The 17443-nt window shown below is 51.3% G+C and overlaps 7 protein-coding genes across 7 annotated transcripts; 5 read left to right on the top strand and 2 right to left on the bottom strand.

Annotated features, from left to right (window-relative positions):
- Window positions 1-166: 166 nt before the first annotated feature.
- BDV14DRAFT_33590 (SDR family oxidoreductase) lies at window positions 167-1568 on the bottom strand. The gene is made up of 2 exons (XM_073776572.1): window positions 994-1568; window positions 167-916 (listed from the first exon to the last, which is right to left on the bottom strand). Exons 1-2 carry the CDS (start codon window positions 1275-1277, stop codon window positions 337-339), a joined length of 864 nt encoding a protein of 287 aa, XP_073629891.1. The 5' UTR covers window positions 1278-1568; the 3' UTR covers window positions 167-336.
- A 348-nt stretch (window positions 1569-1916) lies between these two features.
- Window positions 1917-3613, top strand: BDV14DRAFT_170386 (F-box protein). Its single transcript, XM_073768196.1, has one exon. It carries the CDS (start codon window positions 2442-2444, stop codon window positions 3339-3341), a length of 900 nt encoding a protein of 299 aa, XP_073629890.1. The 5' UTR covers window positions 1917-2441; the 3' UTR covers window positions 3342-3613.
- A 696-nt stretch (window positions 3614-4309) lies between these two features.
- BDV14DRAFT_170384 (uncharacterized protein) lies at window positions 4310-5999 on the top strand. Its single transcript, XM_073768195.1, has one exon. It carries the CDS (start codon window positions 4487-4489, stop codon window positions 5624-5626), a length of 1140 nt encoding a protein of 379 aa, XP_073629889.1. The 5' UTR covers window positions 4310-4486; the 3' UTR covers window positions 5627-5999.
- A 723-nt stretch (window positions 6000-6722) lies between these two features.
- On the top strand, window positions 6723-8955 carry BDV14DRAFT_170382 (MDR family MFS transporter). The gene is made up of 2 exons (XM_073768194.1): window positions 6723-7068; window positions 7129-8955. Exons 1-2 carry the CDS (start codon window positions 6889-6891, stop codon window positions 8650-8652), a joined length of 1704 nt encoding a protein of 567 aa, XP_073629888.1. The 5' UTR covers window positions 6723-6888; the 3' UTR covers window positions 8653-8955.
- A 349-nt stretch (window positions 8956-9304) lies between these two features.
- Window positions 9305-11265, top strand: BDV14DRAFT_33537 (SNG1 family protein). The gene has a single exon (XM_073776571.1). The coding sequence runs from the start codon at window positions 9372-9374 to the stop codon at window positions 10929-10931; it is 1560 nt and encodes a 519-aa protein (XP_073629887.1). The 5' UTR covers window positions 9305-9371; the 3' UTR covers window positions 10932-11265.
- BDV14DRAFT_207727 (flavin-containing monooxygenase) lies at window positions 11014-13163 on the bottom strand. Its single transcript, XM_073775207.1, has 3 exons — window positions 11630-13163; window positions 11263-11561; window positions 11014-11207 (listed from the first exon to the last, which is right to left on the bottom strand). Exons 1-3 carry the CDS (start codon window positions 12930-12932, stop codon window positions 11097-11099), a joined length of 1713 nt encoding a protein of 570 aa, XP_073629886.1. The 5' UTR covers window positions 12933-13163; the 3' UTR covers window positions 11014-11096.
- A 970-nt stretch (window positions 13164-14133) lies between these two features.
- Window positions 14134-17271, top strand: BDV14DRAFT_198387 (uncharacterized protein; the record flags this gene model as incomplete). Its single annotated transcript, XM_073772934.1, has 5 exons — window positions 14134-14372; window positions 15848-16420; window positions 16467-16637; window positions 16685-16807; window positions 16878-17271. 5 exons carry the CDS (start codon window positions 14134-14136, stop codon window positions 17269-17271), a joined length of 1500 nt encoding a protein of 499 aa, XP_073629885.1.
- Window positions 17272-17443: the final 172 nt, after the last annotated feature.

Below are 17443 nucleotides of genomic sequence, written 5' to 3'. Positions count from 1 at the left end.
CAGGGCGTTATCCTAGTTTCCACGCCATTTCTGGGGACAGGGAAGCTGCCTGAGCCAGGCGAGTGGAAGAAACCGCATCATGAGAAGGAGGTCGTGGACCAGTTACGGACTTTGCAGCCACCGAGGAAGCACTACAAATGGGACTTCGACACCGAGGATGCGAAAAGGGTCTTATCTTCGCGAGATGAAGGAAAGGTCCGGGAGTTCCTGTGTTCATTCTTCTACATGTTCTCGGCGTTCTGGTCCGGTAGCAAAAGTGGCAGAATGCATACCATATCAGACTGGACAGTCGATGGGCTGTGCCGGCTACCACCCTTCTTCATATCCAAAGCACGCCTACGCACCCATCTCAAAATCCGTACTCCTCCAAACATCCTCATAGCCATCTGCCGTCCTTTCCAACTCCCCCGCTACCTCCCTCATAACTCCACCAGTATCACTTCCCAAAGGCAACCTCAACAACCTCTCCTTCCCCTTGAAAAGTCCCTCACCAGCAACAAACTCCCATATCCTTGCTGCGCCCTTCTCCGGATCACCGCGTTGGTTCCCACTTATCTCGCTAAATGCCCTCCGCGCTTCATGCGCGATTGTTCCGTTATACTCGTCCATCGCCGGCGCGATATTGGCGCCAGATGTAACAGACGATAGGAAGTTCGTGCGGAAGTATCCCGGCTGCACAATGTGTGCGTTTAACCCGAACGGGGAAATCTCGGTCGCAAGAGCCTCAGTTATACCCTCCAATGCAAACTTTGAGGCGCAATAAATTCCGTTACTTGGGTAGGAGCGGAGACCGCCGATGGAGGAAATGTTGAGAATTGTCCCGCTTCCTTGCGACCGGAGCGAGGGGAGGAAGGACCGGATAAGGCGCAGGGGCGCGAAGACGTTGACGTCGAATTGGAACTTTACTTCTTTGTCTCTTGGATCAGTTCGTCAGCTGAGATCACTAAAAAGAGGGAAGGTTGAACTGGATGCCCGGAATGGGTGGGTACATACTCAGATTCCTCAATCGCGCCCATATACGAGTATCCCGCGTTATTAACGAGGACATCAACCTTTCCAAAGGCCGCAATGGTCTTGGCGGCGTAGTCGTTCATAGCAACTTGATCCCAGGAAAGGTCGAATTGTAAGATTTCGACATTCGATCCTCGAAGGGCATCTGGGGCCTTTGAGGGGGTGCGGACTGCAGCGATGACCCGATCGCCTTCAGAGAGGGCTTTCAGTGCTAATTCAAGGCCTAGGCCTGTGTTTGCGCCTGTTATGTGCCAGACTCGGGACATTTGTGCGATGTACCAAGTGGGAGGTGCGTTGGGGTGGTGTAAGATTGAAGGCCATGATAAGGACAGCGCAGCATGTACATATGTTTCTGCTTTGACGAGGAGCTTATGCTATTGTCGGGTGTGATACGAGAAGATGCTCAATAATGGGGAGTTACTGGGTTGTCTCTTAACAGGAGCTGACAGCGGATCCTTGCTCGGGGTTCGCAGGTGATTACCCCGCTACGCCACGTGTATCCAGAAAAGGCAGTCTTCTTCTTGGAAGAGCGCAAGTTATCCAGTAAAGTCTTGTCGTTGCGGCCATTAATATTGAAGATTAAGTAAGGCTTACCGAGCTTCGAGGGATGATATTGATAGCTTAGCTTTGTTGAGTGTCTAGGCTGGTGCTGTTGGAGACTGCAGAGAGAGTGGCATATCTCCGCCAGGCAGCGACTAGGAGAAGACTAGCTAACTGGAACTAAGTATCAGGCAACAACATCAAATTGAGTAGACATGAGGCCTGGATGGCTGAAGAAGATCCACCGTCCACGTCAAAGCACGCTTGACCCACCCGGAGCCTCTGTCCCCCACGTAAAACGGGGTCTTCAGTCTTCATTTATTTTTCCTTCTACTTACGAATGTCATGTAGACGCTTCCATCATACTCAGCTATGTCTTTTGCTATCTCATTTCGAGGAAACATCATCTGCCCCTCGAATTTGAGATGAGCATGTGAATTGAGACTGACGAAGTGAAGCAAAGAAATCCCCTGACTCACCTTATACTCACTCATCGATCTCAATTTACTCCCGAGGTAACACTGATGTTTGAACTCAGAAATGACATCCTGGTCAACTTCTTGCTCCGGCTGCTCCGATTTGATGTACTAACGCCCCGGAGTTAAGCTTAAGTGAGTGATCATCACAGCATCTACTTCTCTACTTCATCCAAGGCCTTCTCTCACTTCAACTTCGCCAAGGACAATACACCTGGACTTGTGTCTAGACTCTACTCCTCTTTTACCTAAAACTCACCTTCCACTCAATTCATAGGAAGTACTCCAGCCCGTCTCACTCACCTTGGCGCCTACCTGTTACCACGATCAGGTGACGCGGCTCGGAGGAGCAATCCCACCCACAACTCACTCGCTTGCCCCTCTACTTAACACTGCAACGTCCCAGGCAACAGCATGGCTTCTCTCTCTAAACTCCCAACTTTCGCCTCTGTCCTCACAAACTCCATCAACAAGACAATGGTTACCACAAGATCTGCATCCCGCGCGAAATTGCGCCTCGCAGCGCTACCAACCGAACTCATTATCCAAATCTTCCAGTCTGCTCCCTCGTTCAAAAGTGCCGCGAACCTGGCGACAACGTGCAAGCTATTCCACGAGATCTATCTCCAACATTTCACCCCCATCTACGAGTCGCTCGGCCCAAAATGTGTCATCGAACACCAGGCACTCCGCGAATGCCTAGTCGACCTCGGACACATCTCCGACCAAACAACCACCATAACCCCCGGGTACGCCGCTTGCATCACCGAAGGATCAAGAATGGGCGACACCTCCGTCGCCGACTACCATACCAGAATGGCCGCACAACCCTACCACGACCCCCAAATCTCAGTAACACTCACCCCGACCGAAAAGCGACGATACCTGCGCGCAATGTACCAAATAGCGGGCCTTCTCTGCGTCGACGAAAAAGAGAAAGAGCGCCGGGCGAAAGAGGTCTTCACGCTCAAGGACCTGTTCCTCCTCTCGGACTTTCTCTGCGTCTTTATCGGCCAGGCGATTGCGGACGAACGCGTCGCCGATGTTCTCAAGAACGATCCTTATGCGGCGGTCGACTTGCAGCGGAGTCTGCGGTGGGAACGGAACAAGCGCTTTCGCGAGCTCCATGATCATCGGTATCGCCCGATCAAGGTCACCCCGTTCGAGCAGAATGGCCGGTATGCGTGGTGGTGCGATCGGCAGCAAGAGACGTTTCGCACTTTGTTGACGGGAAGGGTATATCGCGGTGGGGATGGGGAGGTGGACATTTCGAAGGTGCGAGATGATTTATGGTATGAGAGCGGCGAGGAGTGAGGTTGTCAGTGTCAAGTCAACAGTGACAGTCGTGACAGATGTCGCGATCGTGGTCGTGGGTCGGTCGGTGGATGGTGGTGGGTGTCGTGGGGAGACTGAGATTGCCAGTGGGACTGGCGCGTCACGGCCAGGGGTTGGTTCTTGCTTTAGCGGTGTGGACTGGGCAGTGGACTGAGAGTGGACTCAATCAATCAATGACAAAGACTGTTATCTCGATAAGAAAAATTAACATTGCCAGTTCGAACTCCTGTTCTTGAAGAATGACCCTGAACGACCCTGGATCTGGTCTTGTAGGCCCACCGGTCGCGTTCCTGACCCAGAACAACTCAGCTCATAACAAATACGAGAACAACAGCCAACAAACTGCCTAACAAACAGAATATTCTTTAGTGCCCAGTAATCCTGTCCTACGGGGTACTCCAAGACACTACTGACTCTGCTAGGCGCCGAGTCGCCAACCCTCTGCAACCCCAATGGTTTCGCTGCTCCAAGTTAATTTCCGCCCTCAGTGCCGATCCACCCCCTGATCGCAGCTCTAGTCAGGAACGAACCAACAACAAAGGGGTCTACTCAAGGACTGATTGAGTCCAGACCAGGGATTGACATCTGCGATTGTCGTCGTTCACAGTGCGACAGTGCCATCCGGACAGGGCTGGAATGCGACCGGTCGCAAGTGGCAAGGCCAGGGATAGAATGATCGTCAATCGCCAAACACCAGGACACTCGATCACTCTCAAGCAGACAGTCTCACTCTGCGACTGCGACCAGGATACAGAGCTCAGGGGCACGACCAGGGTCCCAAGCGCTCGGCCTCTTGGAAAGCCTTGGACAGCGCGTGGCGTTTCACGGGGTTCTTGTCAGACGGGCCTGGATTGGACATCTTCTGGCTCGTTTAATTAACCTGGCTTTAGCTCTTGTTTAGCTCAGGTGAACTAAACTAGCGATAGATCTGGGCGCCAAACTCCACTGTCCCTGCGCCCCTTTTATTACTCGCGCGATCCCCCCCCCGTGTTCCTGGTCCCTTCCTTTCCCTTCTCCATCCCACACCAGTCACTCTTTACTCCAGCTACACTCTAGCTTTACGCTCTTTACTCCGGACGTGGATGTGAATACCTCTCCATCGCGTACCGTCCAAGCCACCGACAATGCAGTGGAAGTCTTTCGTTTATCTCCTCGCCACTGCCGCGCCGGCTCTGGCTGGTTCCCACGGTAATCACAAGCACCGACACCACGCGCGCCATGAAGACGCCGCGCTCGACATTGGTGGTCTGTTCGATCTCGAGCCCATTGTCGTCACCGAGACCGCGTACAAGTGCTGCGTCTCCAGCACCTTCTCTGCGCCTGTGGTGACGCCCACCGTGCCAGCGACATTCATTGAGCTGCCCACTGAGATGCCCGAGCCGACCACCGAGACGCCAACTGAGACTCCTACTCCTGAGCCAGTCCCTACCTCGACCTCGACCAGCACCCCGGCTCCAGAGCCGACTACCTCGTCCTCGACCGTCGCGCCCGAGCCCGAGACAACCTCCTCCGTTGTTCCCACTTCCACCGAGGAACCCACTTCAACCTCCACCGTCGCACCAACCCAGACCTCCGTCTCCGACGACAGCAACACCGACCACACCGCATGGCTGAGCTGGCCCGAGGACGACGACTTCTGCTTCGACGGCTTCGGCGGCCGCACAAGCCAAGAAATCACCGGCAACAAGTTCACCTACGAAGGCAACGTCGGCACCCCCTGGGGCTCCAACATGCAAGAAGTCTCTGCCTCCGAGGCCGCTAAATACAAATACGTCGTGCAGTTCCACGGCTCCAAGAGCGACCCCTGGACCGTCAAGATCTGGAACAAGATTGGTCCCGATGGGCTCATGACGGGCTGGTACGGTAACTCTGCTGTCTCCTTTAAGCTGCAGCCCAATGAGATCCGGTACGTTGCTTTCGACGAGAACAGCCAGGGTTCTTTGGGTGCGGCCCCAGGCGACGAGCTCCCTACCGACCAATTCGGCGGCTACTCCTGCACATGGGGAGAATTCGATCTTGGCAGTGAAGTCAACGGCGGATGGTCCGGTTGGGATGTCAGTGCTATCCAGGCCGAAGCGTCCAACAGCCACATCCAGGGCATGAAGATGTGCTCGTACGACGACTCGAACTGCTCTATCATCACGACGGGCGCGAAATACGTCAAGGACGCCTACATGGAGAAGGACAAGTGGGCTGATGGTATCGGCGGCAAGGTAGTCCCCGGTGCAGTCCGTATCGTGACGCACTTGGACTACGACGAGTAAACGCGACGACGTGTATGACGATCATCGACTCGAGGAAGCGCGCTTTGGTTCCGTTTGGCTACTACTCAAATTGCCGACTTTGATTCGATCTGGATACCCACACATACCATACATTTCGTTGGATAATATCTACCTATCTTACCTCTGGTACTACGTTGTATATACCTAATTTGCTGCTGCTACTAAGCACTGGATCTACTACGATGACTCAACTTACCCCAGTCTGGCCTGTTAGTGCCGCAGTCAGTTAATCTTCTAATCTGCACATTACTTACTCTGACCTTCTCTTCTATTCGTCCGGCGATTCGAATTTGAGCGCCTGTTAATATATCAATTCACTTTATGGCTTATGACACAACTCGTCCAATTCAACCGCGCCAGCCCCTCTCGTATTCGTAATCTATTCCGAACTCGGGTTCGTCCCTAGCGTTTCGCGTTGATGGTACTCGGAGTCGGGGCCACGGTTATACAGACAACTCCGCTACCATGGGCTGTTTACCTACCTACCTACAGTTTACTCGCGTCGCGTCATCTCTAATAGTACTCACCAATATTGTCATGACCTTGCAATGCGAAGTCTCTCTTTCGATCGCCCAGAGCACCCATTGGAATTTCCAAGTCACCTATGCCCAAATACGCCCTTGCTAGATAGGTAGGTAAGCAGGTCGGAATTCAGCTCAACAAATTGTGAATTGCGAATTGTGCCCTCCAGATGTTCTTGATGGGTAGGATTGTAGGGTGTCTTGTGTGGTGTAGAGATCCATAGAGGTGGCCCGGACATACTCTTTGTCCCTCCGGAGTTGTGTGTGAGGGAAATTGGCTCGGGCAAAATATATATATCTTTGACTCGTAGATGTTCATCCAAGCAATAGACTGCTGTACTCCACCCGAACGTGTTTAATGAAGGCCGGAACTAAACAGTGAGTAGGTTGGAGACTTGAGATATCGCTCCTACTTCGAACAACGCACTAATAACTAGCATCAGCAGTGGAGCGTTATCTAGACTGACTGCGCATGTCAAAGGGCGGAATAGTGTGTTGTGATTGCCAAGACTTAAGAGCGCGGGCGGTGATTGGTTGATTTGAGATGTGATAATGCCTGAGGCAGAGTTTATGCCACTTAAAATAGGCTCCATCTCACCTCTTCAGCTTCAGCTCCATGCAGAACTACCTAGCTGTAAAGGTTTTGTCTTCCTATCGGCTTACCCAAGGCTATCGACTAACGCGAAGAACAGGTATGGCTGAGACCAAGGGTTCGCAGCTATGGATAATATGCCGATAGAGCCTCCCTCTCCTTCAAAAGTCAACGATGATGCATCGACAGCCGTACGACCTCATGATGAGACGAAAGACGAGGAGCATACATCACCTCTCCCAATAGACATTGAAGAGCCAGTTCTACGCTCGAAGACACGAAAGGGCGCTATTTTGACAGCTCTCTACGTAAGTCCTCTCTTCTTCCCTCCATACCTCAAGACCTACTAACTAACACATGGATTCCAGCTTGTAATGTTCATAACAGCCCTGGACCAAACCATCGTCGCGACATCGATCCCCTCAATCTCCTCATCTCTACACTCAGCGTCCGGATATACCTGGATAGGAAGCGCGTACCTCTTATCAACCGCAGCATCAGGCCCAATCTGGGTTCGAGGCAGCGATATCTTCGGTCGCAAACCCCCGCTCTTAGGATCCGTAGCTGTGTTTGCGGTGGGGAGTATAGTCGCTGCTACGGCTGGCACTATGCGCGCTCTTATTGCGGCACGGGCATTGCAGGGGTTAGGCGCGGGTGGCGTGAACCAGCTTGTTTACGTGACTATCAGTGATCTCTTCAGTATGAGAGAGCGGGCATTGTGGTTTGGGTGTTTAGGTGGGATCTGGGCTGTTGCTGGGTCTGCGGGTCCGGTGTTGGGAGGCGCGTTGACGGAAAAGGTGAGTTGGCGGTGGTGTTTCTGGATCAATTTGCCTGTTTGTGGGGCTGCGCTTGCTCTCTTGTTGGCATGTTTAAACGTGCATAATCCGCAGACGAAGTTGAGAGAGGGCGCGAGGGCGATTGACTGGCTGGGGACTATGACTGTTGTTGGTCTTACGGTTATGGGACTTCTGGGGATGGAATTTGGAGGAACGACGTTTCCCTGGGATAGTCCAACGGTGATTTGCTTGATCGTTTTTGGAGGTGCCATGGTTGGACTGTTCATTCTCGTCGAAAAGCGTTTTGCGCGGTTCCCCCTTATTCCGATGGGTTTGTTTGGCAATTGGTTTACAGTCGCGGCCTTTGTCCTTGCTTTCGCGCACGCGATGATCTCGTTTGGCGTCGAGTACTACCTCCCGCTCTACTTCCAGTCAGTGAAGCAGGCAAGTCCGTTGCAGAGCGGTCTATATATCCTCCCAATCATGGTTACCGAGGCAGCGACTGATGTGCTAGCGGGAATATTTCTTCATCGCGTCGGACGGTATAGGGAGATAACATGGGTCGGCACCGTCCTGATGGCATTGGGAACCGGACTTCTGGTTAGCCTGACAGTTTCAAGCTCCATCGGAAAGACTATCGGATTCGCAATTGTTGGAGGTATAGGGACGGCGCTACTATTCCAGACACCCGTGATCGCAGTCCAAAACTCCGTGGAAAAGAAGGCCGATACGGCAGCTGCAACTGCGACACTAGGATTCATGAGGAATATCGCGACAAGTTTCTCGATTGTGCTTGGGAGCGTGGTGTTCCGGGATAGCATGGAGAAACAGCAGAGTGTGCTCAGAGCGCTTGGTGTTGACAGTGATATTATGCGGAAACTAGCTGGAGATATGGCTGCAGCGAATGTTGAAATTGTCAAGGAGATAGCGGATTCTGGTCAGCGAGAAGCAGCTCAAGGAGCGTTTTCGTGGAGTCTGCGGAACATGTTCATCTTCTATACGGCGCTCTGCGGTTTCGCTGTTGTTGCGGGGTGTTTTGTGCGACAGAAACCCATGAGCAGCGAACACACCGAGACCAGAACAGGAGTGGAGGAACTGAAGAAAGGAGGCGCATAGAAAGGCGATTGCGATGTGGATGCCTGGCTCTTTGTTATAGCGTGCTGGTGGCTTGTTCATGATCTTCCCAGCTGTCTTTGTTGTATCCCAAACTAGACATTGTAGCCGAGTACGCGGACCTGCAAGAACCGCCGGCAGATAGATCAAGAAATTAGAATAGTTAAGAATCCATGTAGAGGGAGAGAAACGGCTCATTTATGCGTTCATGTTGCATTAGGTGAGGTGGATGGTGGTAACTAATGCCTTGCACAACAGGAAGGCACGACCCAAGGCATCTTCCTAGGCAACTAAATTCAACTAAGCTCCTCCCAGTATCCACATCGTCATGTCCAACCTTTCAATCACCAATGAGGGCAAAAGGCAGGGATAGAACATCGTGAATGCGACCAATTGCCAGCCACGTGCCTACTCGGTTCCCAACTGTCATACGATCCAAGCCGGACCGAATCAAGGACACCCCTCCACATCCATAGCAGATCTCTTTGTCAGACTGCAGAGTCATCGCCAGTGAAAGATGACTAGCCCTAGATGAACCCAATCGGCGCTTTGAAGATCGGACGACGACGGACAACTAAAGCTCCGACACCGACTCCCGCTTACTCAGATACCTGTTTAGGGCTGATGGGTTGCTTGCTTATATACTCCGTCTCTCCCTCATGCGCGTGAGCACGGCAAGCTGCAGTTGAGTGCTGTACGGTCGGCAAGCTGCCATTTTGACAATGGCAGGTTTCAACGGAATTGGTAGGTTTGGAAGTGGCCTAGGGAGCTTTCCCAAGCCCTTTCTTATTGCCATTGGCATGAGCTTCCTGATGCTGCATTTACTGTTTCTAGCAAACATGAGCTACATCTACGCCACGCAATTTGAAACTGAATCGCATGTTCATAACTTTGACATCCTCTATGTGGACTATGATGGCGGCGTCATCGGCCAAGCTGTTTTGGATGCTTACGGTGCGCTACAAGGACCCAGTTTTCCAACGCTCAAGCAGTCCCCTGTCGACGACTACCAGACTCCAGACGACGTCCGTGAGAAAATCTGCAGTGGAGATTATTGGGCCGCTGTCATTGCTACCGAGGGGGCATCCGACCGACTGGCCGCTGCACTTGCTGGTGACAACGAGACAGCGTCTCAGATTGCTTCCTCGAACCCAGAACAACAATTGCAACCAGCACTGGCATACATCTGGAATGGAGTGCGGTTTCCTGCGCTGTCCCAGGGATATCTATACTCAAACCTCCTTGCCCTTGTTCAGGTCACTCGTTCGACTTACTACGGGCGCAACGCCTCGAGCGCTTTACAGACAATTCTATCTACGAACCCCGAAAGTCCCGCGCCAAACCCAGCGAGCGTACAAGCCTTTCTGAACCCAATTCCTGTTCAAGAGATTGATCTGCAACCGACACACCAAGGAACCCGCGTTTTATACAATACCGTCACTATTATCATGCCCATCCTAGCGCAGTTCTTCTTCGTCATGGCCATGAACAACATCTCCCTCGACTTTGGCGTCCTCACGCAGCCCAGAGCCGTTCTTACAAATGGCCTGCTCCGCGCATGCTTAGGTGTTTTATACACTTGCATTGGCGGAATATACACAGCAGGATACGTCTGGGGCTATCGCGAAAGCTGGGCAGTGGACGGATCAGCCTACGCCCTGACCTGGCTCACTATCTGGCTATACGGCCACATCAACTTCCTCCTTATCGATACATTGACCGGCTACATCCCGATGGCCTTCATGCCATTCGCAATACTGACCTGGGTGATTATCAACATCGCGAGCACAATCGGGCCGTTCGAGCTGAATCCCGGCTTCTTCAAATGGGGATATGCACTACCGGGGCACGAAGTCTACGATATCCTTGTGCAGATTTGGAGCGGGGGATGTGTAAATAGGCTATACCGCGCTCTACCCATTTTGTTCTCTTGGTGGGTGGTTTCAATCGTCGGGTCTTTCTTCGCTGGAAAGCGACGCGTTGCGCTTGCAAAGAGGGAAGCACAAAAAGAGCAAATGAAACAGAATCTATCCACAGACCACGGACAGACGCATACGCTAGCCCAGGATACAGAGCCGATCGTGGAAGAGAAAGGAGAAGAAAGAAACCTACCGAGGGATCCACGTCACAACGCCAGCACCTTCACACACGAGAGCTCAAATACAGAGTCGAGACCTCCAAGCTCAGGCAGGGTTTCGCCCATTCAGGAGAATCCGATGCGGAGGACGAGTGAGACGTTGAATGGGGGTGATAGGAAGAGGTATTCGGATTTTTGCATTTGATGGGGTATATTTGGTTATTCTGCAATTCATGCGTAGTCCGGATGATATATTTAGGCAGTGCCTGGTTTAACAAGATGGCATCTATTGCATATGGATACGAATTACCTGTCTAGTTAGGGGCATCTTCATAAAGAATCCTCTCTTTAGTTGTTGAATCTTTAGTCGCTATACCCCATCAATATACCAAGTCGTATCACTCCCGTCCATCTCACGCAACGCAAACCCATTCCCAAAGTACGAGAAGCGGTTGTTGGACTGGTACTCCCACTCATAATCCTGTCCTTTTCATCAGAACACATCATCAGAATTATAAATGCAAGAAAATGCTTACCTCAAACCTCACCTCCCTCAACGCCTCAAAAAAATGCAACCTACTCCCAGGCCACATGAGTATCTTCCCATCCGTCGTACCCCCCTTGAACCACGATCTACAAGGCGAGGACCAAGCCGTCCGTAGAAGAAACAGTTCGCGGTGCCTTTTGAATTCATCTGTGGCTGATTGAGTCGGTGAGAAAGACTTGATATTCTCGCGGGCCATCTTGAGGAGAAATTTCTCAATGTACCGAGTTATAACTTCGATTATGGGGAGGATTGAGCCGTGGCCGTAGGGGCCGAAGGGGCCGTTTATCACTGCGCTTGTTAACCAAATCCACTCACTGGGACTATAGAAGAGGATGACGGGATGGGATAGGTCTTACTGAAGTAATTCGGAAACCTTGGAACCGTAGCACTGAGATACGTATTTGGCTCTCCACCCCACGCATCACCCAAATGAAGTCCTCCCTTCCCGACGATAGGGAACTTCGGCTTGAAACTTACGTCGAAGCCAGTTGCGCAGATGAGGAGGTCCATTTCGTGGTGCGTGCCGTCTGCTGTGATAAGACCGGTCTCTGTAGCTTCGATGATAGGCTCAAACGTCACAGAGCATTTATCTTCATCGGAGATACATTCCAGATACCCGTTCCCTGGTGTCGGCCGCCGACATCCAACAGCGTAATCCGTTGGAACAAGCTTTGAGATAAGATCTTCGCGACCGTTAAGTTTATGTGCCATTTCTGTTCTCGCGAAGGACAGTGCTTCGGCTTGTGCTTCGCTGCCGTTAATGATGAATTTGAAGCGCTGGTTGAGTTCGGACTCGACCATTTTGCGGTAATGCAGATAATGAGCTGGGTCCTCTTTGAATTCCATTTTCTGGTCCTCTGTGTAGGCGAAGTTACTCCCGTTTTTGCCGGCATATTTCTGTGCGAATCCGGCTGTTATCCATGTTGACGAGCGGATGAAGGATTTGATCTTTGCGACCTTTGGTGCTATCGCTGGAATAATTTGCACTGCGCTGCTGCCGTTGCCGACAACACTGACTGTTTTGTTTTCCAAATTGATGGTTGGATCCCAGTTTGCGCTGTGGACTTTGTTCTTGAATCGCTCGAGACCCGGAATAGCGGGCCACTTCCAGTGATTCAGGACGCCGGTGGCATTGATAAGCACTTCGCCCTCATCCCAGAATGTCTCGTTAGAGCCATCAGGTTGGATTTCAACCCTCCATTTTCCCCTCTCCTCATCCCAAAATGCCCCAACAACGCGATGACCAAGCTTAGCGTACTTGCCCAAATCATGAACACGCACCGCATCCCGAAAATACTCTAATATCTCCTCAGCACCCGCATAAAATGTCGACCAGTCAGACTTAACATGCCACGAGAATTGATAATTCACAGATGGTATATCGCATGCGCACCCGGGGTATCGGTTCTCATACCATGTTCCGCCGACGGAGGGGTTCTTGTCGTAGCATTGAAATGTTATATTGCTTTGGTGTTGGGTTTGGCTTAGTATGTGAGCGAGGTTTATACCGCCTGCGCCGAAACCGATTATTATTATGCGGATTTGGCGGGGAGTACCGAGAGGTTCGTTGGGGATGCTGTAGCCTGTGCTGTCGTGGAGTGGAACGGCACGGGCGTATTGTTTTACTTTGTCTAGGACGTCGGGGTGTTGAGGGGACATTTTGGAGTGGGTGAATGGGATTGTGTAATTTGAAGTAAAGAAACTGGAAGTCTAGGTTGCGTAAGATGTGGTTATCGATCCTTCGAGAGGCATAGTGCCCCTTGATATATGATAACCGCGGTTATCTGGCTCTCCCCGCAGCGATGCAAGCGGGGTTGGCAGATACTTATCACACCCGCAGTAGAGAATGGGTAATCACGTCACAATTAATGCAAAGGTGACAATCGTAAGATCTGAGAAGAGGATTGGTAGGTACCAGTTTGCGCGAAACAATTTGGACGTTACGGTACTGATTCCCGGCTGCCACGTGTTCGTGTGCTCTACCACAAAACGTATGTATGGAGACTGAATAAAACCCCGGGACGTTAGAAGAAATGAGGGAAGTTGGGTGTTCACAATCATTGAGGAATGATGGTATTGCATGAGAAGAAGATCATTGTATCTGGGAAGATAATCTGGTAGTCCCTTGCTCCTGCCTTAAGAATACCTCCCCAGGTACTTGCTCTCAAGGCAGGGGGGATGGGCAACACTTGACCAATACACCGACCTTTCCTATCTCTGTCTTTGACATCTTCACTATACGACTACCGCATGTTTGTACACTATTCATGGAGCGTTCGGACCTTTCTACCGTACGAAGCACGGGAAAAACTTTGACCAAAGAATTGGTTCGGAATGAGTGCCCTGATAAGTGAGATGTCTTGACCAAACCGCATGCTTATTCCGGTCAAAATGAAGAATTTATTACTCAGGATTTATACACCTCTTTCAATCGGTCGCGCAAGAATTCTCTTTCTTCAGCTCGTGAAGCGTGATTGACAGGTGCTTGCAACTACCGACTGCAACTAACTGACGGTCAACAACGCGTAATTCATGTACAATACTATCTCCCAAACCATCTGACTTTCGATTTGGACATGGCCGAGATCATAGAAAAGAATCCCCCCGCAACCGTTGAAATTGCTGCAACCGGCGATGTTGTTTTGGTTGTTGGGGCAGAACAGACCAGAATGCGTATCAAATCCTTCATTCTCAAGGACGCTTCAAAACCATTTTCTTCCATGCTTGGGCCCAGTTGGAAGGAAGGCCGTGAATTGCTCAAGATGGATCTGTCGAGTTACCATTGCCGGAAGATGATGCGAGGTTAATGAAGTACATCTGTGCTATCATATACAACAGATACACCCTGTTGCCCCCGATCATGGATCCCAATGACGTCCTGGATCTTGCTTTTCTAGCAGACAAATATGATATGATGGATGGCCTGGGCTCTGCAACTGATACATTGCTACTTCCCCGGGGAGAAAACGCCAAGAGGCTCATGGGGCTCACTGCTGCGGCATACGTGCTTCAGAACGCACAGGCTTTCAGGAAACTCACTAGAGCATTGATATTTACTCACGAGGATCCATATCTCTCACTTTTGACAGAGAAGATTGGGTTAGTGATGGACTGGAGGATATTCTGTAAGGCCGATGGATTACGCTCAATCGCTCGTGTGACGCACAACTGACAAGACCAACTAGGCCTGCTAGAGGAACAAAGATGCTGGACAAGGCTTCAACTCCAGGGTACTCTCTTTAGCGTAATGGAAAGCGAGAGACTAGTTGCCAAAGAATGCGGATTGACAGTCGAATGCTCACATGCCGGTCTAATCTCCCTCCGCGAACACCTCGGTTGGTTGACAGGAATGACAACTATGAGCATTTCCGAGGTAATAGACAGGAAAGAAGACATTAAAGATCCTACCGTGAATGCATTGGATACTGCCTACATGCACGAATACAAACATATATGTACGGAGTATAGGGAGGGCCGTCGACGGGAGATTGACTCCCTGCAGGAGCGGGTAGGACTTTGTCTACGTTGCGTTCTGGAGGAGAACCCGAGTGCAGCCTCCTGTCAGCAATCGCATTAGCGGGACGATGGCACTACGCGACCCCAGAATTTCCCATGAACATCATGCCTAGCTCCTGAGACTTGGGGTAAAGGCTGGCTGCTCGGGCCGCCTGCCCGGGATCCCAGAACTTGCGAATTCTAAAAGAAGCATTTGAACAACGCAGACTTGAATCCTGGAAGCAGGATGTAATTCGGCCATGGCCCATGCTGAAAAGAGTCTATACTCGGCAGCTACATGGAAAAGACTGGCGCAATGCCCTCGCCATGCATCGCACCTTCTGTTTTTTATCTCCGAACAGTCGCATCTTCCATTGAAGAGATTCATGGTCGCACCTTCCTAAAGTTCTAGCATCAACAGGGCACACAGCAAAGGCAGGTGCGATCGGTACTTTCCTTTTGATGCTGCTCTTATCCCGTGTCGCTTTGGATTGAACCGAAAAAGGCTGAGTACAGGAAGAACTAGCCATCAGAGCCAGCGGAACCCGTCGACGGGCAATGGCGATGCGGCTCCGGGAGCTCTAGCCCACCATCGAGACGGAGATCTTCTCACGGACCGTCTCTGCGATAGTCTAGGACACGGTCCCTGCATGGCAAGTATATTGCACGCATGAATTAGCTTGGCAGGCTCTGTGCTAGGCAAAACGGAGCATTCAGACCAATAACATGGGCACGATACGACTCAAACGCCTGCGCCACGTCGGGCGTCAACAGAAACGAAACGGTCAACACGTGCGTGCGCTGTCTGGCTTAAAACGAGCGACATGCTCGGGGATGGACAATGGCGCTGGATTGTTAATTTTCTCCTAACCCTCCGCTGTGGTTGAGCCGCTGAGGCTCTCGCTATCGCCGCATGAGGCCGCTCTCCTTGTGGCCATGGATGGCCATATGTACCTTCTTGGTTGGTATGCATTGGAGAGAAGTTTTTCTCCTTACAGCCATAGCTAATATACTGATAGTGATTTCCGCCGAAGAATGCAACAATGCGGAATCCCTGTACACAATTAATTCCCCCGAAGACCTGGCCGAGAAATTCAATGGCTGCACCTCGTCGTCGCCGGCGGTATTATCATCTCGAATACATATGACGGCTCCTTCGTTCTACCACCTGGCCTCACAGAGTTCACCGGAGGACTCTATCACCGATACGATCCGGTCACTGCTACGAGGACCGCGAGCATCGACAATGTTGAGGTACGGGACCTGATCTCTCTGGGGAGCTTGGATCTCAACAGCATCACCAACATGCAGAATATATCCTTCCCAAAGCTGGAACGCGTACGAGGTACACTAAATATCGACACAACAAGTGAATATGTTAATATCTCATTTCCGGCACTGAAGAACGCAAGTTCAATTACGATTCGCGCCGATTACTCATTCTGGGGTGGGTTCGATTTCACGCCTACCTACGCAGGCCGTTACACTAACGAGAGTCTTACAAGACCTAATTTGACCTCACTCGAAACAGTATCCAACGACCTGAGCATACAATACTGTCCGTACTGCCTCCCGCCGTTCACCGAAGGAAGCGCATACCTCCATTCGCTGAAGTCCGTCGGCTTTCTTCACTTTGCTGGTTCGATAACGGGGTATGTATCATTCCCTGTTACGAAGGCATCTGCTAACATTATCTAGCATCGGCCTAAGCTCACTAGCCAGAGCGGGTCCACCGGGTGGTGGCGACGGGACCTCAACGGGGTCAGGCATACGGTTTGACCTTGAGCATATGCAGAGGCTCATGCTGCTGAAATTTCCGAACCTCACGGCGGTCAATACGCAGTTGTATCTCCATGGTGGCATTAGCTAGTTCGTGTTTCCTTGCTGGTTACATGTATGAAGCTCACTTCTGGCAGTCTATCAATTCCGGAGCTAAAGAACACCGCCGCCGACATTCATATCGACTCGGGGGCTTGGATGGACGTTGAGATGGGACTAGAGAGCGCGAGCATAACCGAAATACTTGGCGTCCTAGGACGGTTCGTTGAAGTCGCTAGATGGGCTTTAGTATTAAGACATTTGAAAGCTAATATTACTCTCTACGTACAGTGTAAACTTATCAAACCTCTCAAGGGTTCACAATCTTACCGTTTCCGACCCAGATTTACCATGCAGCGACATCCGTCATGGGCTTTCTGACTCCAAAACATATTACCTTCAATGTTATACAACCCCCGTCCTGACCACACGCGCAAAAGCCGCCATCGGTATTAGGGTCGTGGTGGCTGTTGTTCTCGTAGGGCTAGCGGGGTCGCTTATGTACAAGGGGTATCTCAGGAGGAAAACAGCAAGGAAGACTGTGATGGGGGAGGGGAATGTTGATCTGCCAAATTATACTACTGTCAATGGGGGTTCTGCGACGGGGGATATGGCTTCTACGGGTCAAGGTCAGCCTGAGAGACCAAGGACGCCGCCGCCGCCATACTCAACAGATCCTACGTAATGTAAGCAATAGAGAAGATGCATTGTTGAGGAAGTAGTATGGGCTCCCTCGACAGCATAGCTGCGGCGCGGCTCTCGATGGGGGTGAGTGTTGCAGAGCGAATGGTGTTGGAACTTGAGGGTGAGGGGGGCGGTGAGGTCGAGCATGCCGCTGTGGGGGTAGGCCATCTATA

The sequence above is a fragment of the Aspergillus stella-maris genome (assembly GCF_047715825.1).
Source record: "Aspergillus stella-maris strain CBS 113639 unplaced genomic scaffold BDV14scaffold_16, whole genome shotgun sequence".
Taxonomy (NCBI): Eukaryota; Fungi; Ascomycota; class Eurotiomycetes; order Eurotiales; family Aspergillaceae; genus Aspergillus; species Aspergillus stella-maris.
This window is presented reverse-complemented; position numbering and strand designations above follow the sequence as displayed.

Bases quoted from the DNA above. Each gene is read 5' to 3' on its own strand.
- BDV14DRAFT_33537 (XM_073776571.1), top strand. From the start codon at position 9,372: ATGGCAGGTTTCAACGGAATTGGTAGGTTTGGAAGTGGCCTAGGGAGC.
- BDV14DRAFT_33590 (XM_073776572.1), bottom strand. From the start codon at position 1,277: ATGTCCCGAGTCTGGCACATAACAGGCGCAAACACAGGCCTAGGCCTT. The intron at 917-993 runs GTATGTACCCAC...AACTGATCCAAG, and splicing joins GGCGCGATTGAGGAATCTGA to AGACAAAGAAGTAAAGTTCC.
- BDV14DRAFT_170386 (XM_073768196.1), top strand. From the start codon at position 2,442: ATGGCTTCTCTCTCTAAACTCCCAACTTTCGCCTCTGTCCTCACAAAC.
- BDV14DRAFT_170382 (XM_073768194.1), top strand. From the start codon at position 6,889: ATGGATAATATGCCGATAGAGCCTCCCTCTCCTTCAAAAGTCAACGAT. The intron at 7,069-7,128 runs GTAAGTCCTCTC...CATGGATTCCAG, and splicing joins CTATTTTGACAGCTCTCTAC to CTTGTAATGTTCATAACAGC.
- BDV14DRAFT_170384 (XM_073768195.1), top strand. From the start codon at position 4,487: ATGCAGTGGAAGTCTTTCGTTTATCTCCTCGCCACTGCCGCGCCGGCT.
- BDV14DRAFT_207727 (XM_073775207.1), bottom strand. From the start codon at position 12,932: ATGTCCCCTCAACACCCCGACGTCCTAGACAAAGTAAAACAATACGCC. The intron at 11,562-11,629 runs GTAAGACCTATC...TAACAAGCGCAG, and splicing joins AAGGTTTCCGAATTACTTCA to TGATAAACGGCCCCTTCGGC. The intron at 11,208-11,262 runs GTAAGCATTTTC...TGAAAAGGACAG, and splicing joins TGAGGGAGGTGAGGTTTGAG to GATTATGAGTGGGAGTACCA.